The sequence below is a fragment of the Lygodium microphyllum genome, chromosome 5 (assembly GCF_053477565.2).
Source record: "Lygodium microphyllum isolate KBCC chromosome 5, Lygodium_microphyllum_v1.1.10, whole genome shotgun sequence".
In the NCBI taxonomy this organism is placed as follows: Eukaryota; Viridiplantae; Streptophyta; class Polypodiopsida; order Schizaeales; family Lygodiaceae; genus Lygodium; species Lygodium microphyllum.
This window is the reverse complement of record NC_141139.1, coordinates 28,588,544-28,591,885: the sequence shown is the minus strand read 5'-3', so window position 1 is coordinate 28,591,885 and position 3,342 is coordinate 28,588,544. Positions and strand designations below refer to the sequence as shown.

The 3,342-nt window shown below is 48.2% G+C and overlaps 1 protein-coding gene across 1 annotated transcript; it reads left to right on the top strand.

The window, feature by feature from the left end:
- The first annotated feature begins 419 nt into the window (after window positions 1-419).
- On the top strand, window positions 420-1,933 carry CDSP32 (chloroplastic drought-induced stress protein of 32 kD). Its single transcript, XM_087677634.1, has one exon. It carries the CDS (start codon window positions 626-628, stop codon window positions 1,649-1,651), a length of 1,026 nt encoding a protein of 341 aa, XP_087533760.1. The 5' UTR covers window positions 420-625; the 3' UTR covers window positions 1,652-1,933.
- The last annotated feature ends 1,409 nt before the right edge of the window (window positions 1,934-3,342 follow it).

The window sequence follows — 3,342 nt, the reverse complement described above, 5'->3', positions numbered from 1 at the left end:
TGGGTGGGGAGTTCACATATCTAACAGGTAAATAACAGGCCATGTCCTCTCTAATGTGCAAAAAAAAGACTTGGATGCCCAACCCTTAAATAAATGTTTTGATTGGTTAAAGCTTACAAAATGGACGTCCATTATTTCATGTGTAAACAACATGAGAACTTGAACGGTTCGGGAAGGAAAAAGGGCCTTATCTTTCTACCAATGAAGTTGCAAGCGCCCCACATCCTTCCACAGCAAGAAAAGATTATTATATCAAAAGATGGAGAACTTGTAAGTTGTAATACCACATCCATCGTTATTCGTAAGGGACAAAAGATTATACTTAAACGTCAAGCTTTTAGGGTGACACGTATGGAGGAGGGGTGAGTTTTCCGTGACCACACAAGGGCCATCTGATATTTGCAACCACTTCCCCCAAGTATCAAACCAAAAAGGAGATCTTAGATGCCGCCACGGTGCTTTCTCTTCGTTTATCTCCCAAGATATCTAGGGATTGATGGTTTGAGAGTGCATTGGCAGTCGCCATTGAATCCGGGAATTGCTGTTCAAAATCGCAGTGCGCGCTCAGGGTGTGTGTGTGAGCTTGCCGCTCAAGGCAGCTGTCGATTGATCAGGATCAATAAAGATGCAGAGCAGCAGCTGCTTGCCGTGCGCTTCGATGTCGACGCTGGGCTTGCTGTCGTGCAGGGGGTCTGCGAACGAAGCGTGCAGCGCGAGCGGCGCGACGATGAAAACGTCAGCGATTTGTGCGTCGTCAGGCAACGGGAGCTTGTCCTGCGGCAGCAGCAGCAACAACGGCATGCGTGAGACTAATTTTTTACATATGAGAGGTGCAGCTCGATGGTCAGATACGTGTACGAGCAGTAGCAGGGGCAGATGCAGGAGGAGATGGCGGGCGAGCATAGCGGAGCAGGAACTGGCGCAGAAGGCGAAGTATGAGCAGGACGCGAAGGTCATACAGATCCACACGGTGAAACAGTTCGAGGAGGCGGTGGCGGGGGCCGGGAGCAAACTGGTGGTGGTGGAGTACGCGGCGAGCACGAGCCCGAACAGCAGGCGGATATACCCGTCCATGGTGGAGCTGAGCCTGACGTGCCAGGACGCCGTCTTCCTGCTGGTGATGGGGGACGAATCGGGCGAGACGGGGGAGCTGTGCCGGCGGGCGGGGGTCCAGAAGGTGCCGCACTTCGTGTTCTACAAGGGGGGCGAGGTGGTGCACGAGGAGGAGGGCATGGTCGGCGGCCCCGACCAGCTGCTGGGCGACGTACTCTACTACGGCGGCGGCGGCGCTGACAACCCCATAACGCAGCTCCACTCCAAGAAGGAGCTGGAGGACCTCGTCGCTCTCCATGCCTCCGACGGCAAGCTCCTCGTCCTGGACGTCGGCCTCAAGCACTGCGGCCCCTGCGTCAAGGTGTACCCAACCTTCGTCAAGCTCGCCAAGAAGATGCGCGAGACGGCCGTGTTCGCACGTATCAATGGCGACGAGAATGATGAGCTCATGGAGCTCCTCCGCCAGATGGACGTCGTCGAAGTCCCCACCTTCGTCTTCATCCGCGACGGGTCCGTCTGCGGTCGCTATGTTGGATCCGGCAAGGGCGAGCTCATCGGGGAAATCCTCCGTCATCAAGGAGTCAGAGTCACCTATTGATTGTGCGCGTCCTTATCCGTATCTCTACCATTCTTCATTTATCTATCTATATTTCTCGGCCACCGGCGACCGCCCCTAGGGCTCTCTATCTAGATTCCTACGTTTACTGACCTCGTATTAGGAAGCTGCGCCTTATGTATTAACATCGTTCGGAAACGTCTTATTAGCGTTAGCCTTAGCATTGATTGCCTCAAGCCTCTTCCCTAATTCGGTCTTATACCTTAAGAGCTCTCTTGTACCTTAACTTTTCGGTGCGAAATAGACATTGTATCATTATTGTAATTTTCGTGCACCTCTCTCCATTGCTTTCTACTAATTCAAGTTCCAATCTTTGTCCTTCGGCTACACCTTTGGAAAGGTACATGAAGTGCACAAGAAACGATAGTAGGCTCAACTTAATGATAGTCCACTGCAAGTAAGAATGCGAAAGTGCTAAGTGACCCTTGTTCTACCTACACGGACAAAGCTATGTGTTAACGTCGCACATTGTTTTTCCATCCCATGGATCACGCGTCTTCCTATCAAAGACGTCATGTTTAGAGCCAAGGTTTCTTGCTGCACTACTTGTATTTAGCTCACTTATTTCATACACTTGTTTCATTGTATGATTTCGATTCTTCCACTCCCTCGAATTCATCCTTAAAGAGTATCTGGCCAAAGACGTGATAGGGTTCACACAAGTTGTACCATGGAGTCGAAAAGGTTACCATGGTGAAACCTTTTCTTGCGTGGCAGGGTTGTTGCTGGGAGGGAGAAATGTGTTTAAATATTACGCAGTTTAATTGGGACACTTGGCAGCTTTTCACCCCTTAAATGTACAACGAACATGGAACAGAGACGCAACAAAGGAGATGCTACCCTTGCTTCATTTTCGCCAGTCTCGAAATTAGTAAACCCCCCTCTCTTCACTGCGCAGTTGAAATGCCATAGCTCGCTTGGTAAGTCAAGTGCAGAGGATATGAGCGTGCTTCGTCTGCAGCCCAGTCGTCTATCGACCGTTTTTTTTTGGTAGTCCTTGGACTCGAATGAATCATGATCTGCGGCAATCTCGTCAATTTATTCTCAAAATGAACAATCGAGAGTCGATCGAAATTATGCCTCACACTACGGTCAACACACACACACACTCACTCACTCACTCTCTCTCTTTCTCTCTCTCTCGTGATAAATCATTCTTCTTCTTCTGCGCTCTCTCTCTCTCTCTCTCTCTCTCTCTCTCTCTCTCTCTCTCTCTCAAACCGCCTTATTATGATATGGTTCCCATCTGCGTTATTGAATCCTATAGTCACCGCGCCCCCCTACCCATCAAACTAAAATTAGCTGACATGAAGGTTCTTCTCATTATTAGTGTCCTTCCCTCATTGAGATTGTAAAACTCTTTAATGGAAATTTAAACAAATGATGTAATATTACTTGCAACTTTTGCAAGCTGAAGCTTTTCTTCCTTGTTCTCGCCTTTCCAATGGTGCAATAACTTTTTAGATGCTTTCTTTTTCTATTATGCTTCCTTCAAGGGTGTAAAGAACTCTAGTGTAACACATGAACAAAATGTATGTATGGATTTGGGTGTTTGTCAAAGTATGTGTGCATTTGTTAAAGAAAATTAGTAGATGTGCCTGAATTTAGATGTATAAAGGAATGCATGTGGATTTAGAAGATTCAACAAGTATGCATATTCATGCACATATGCA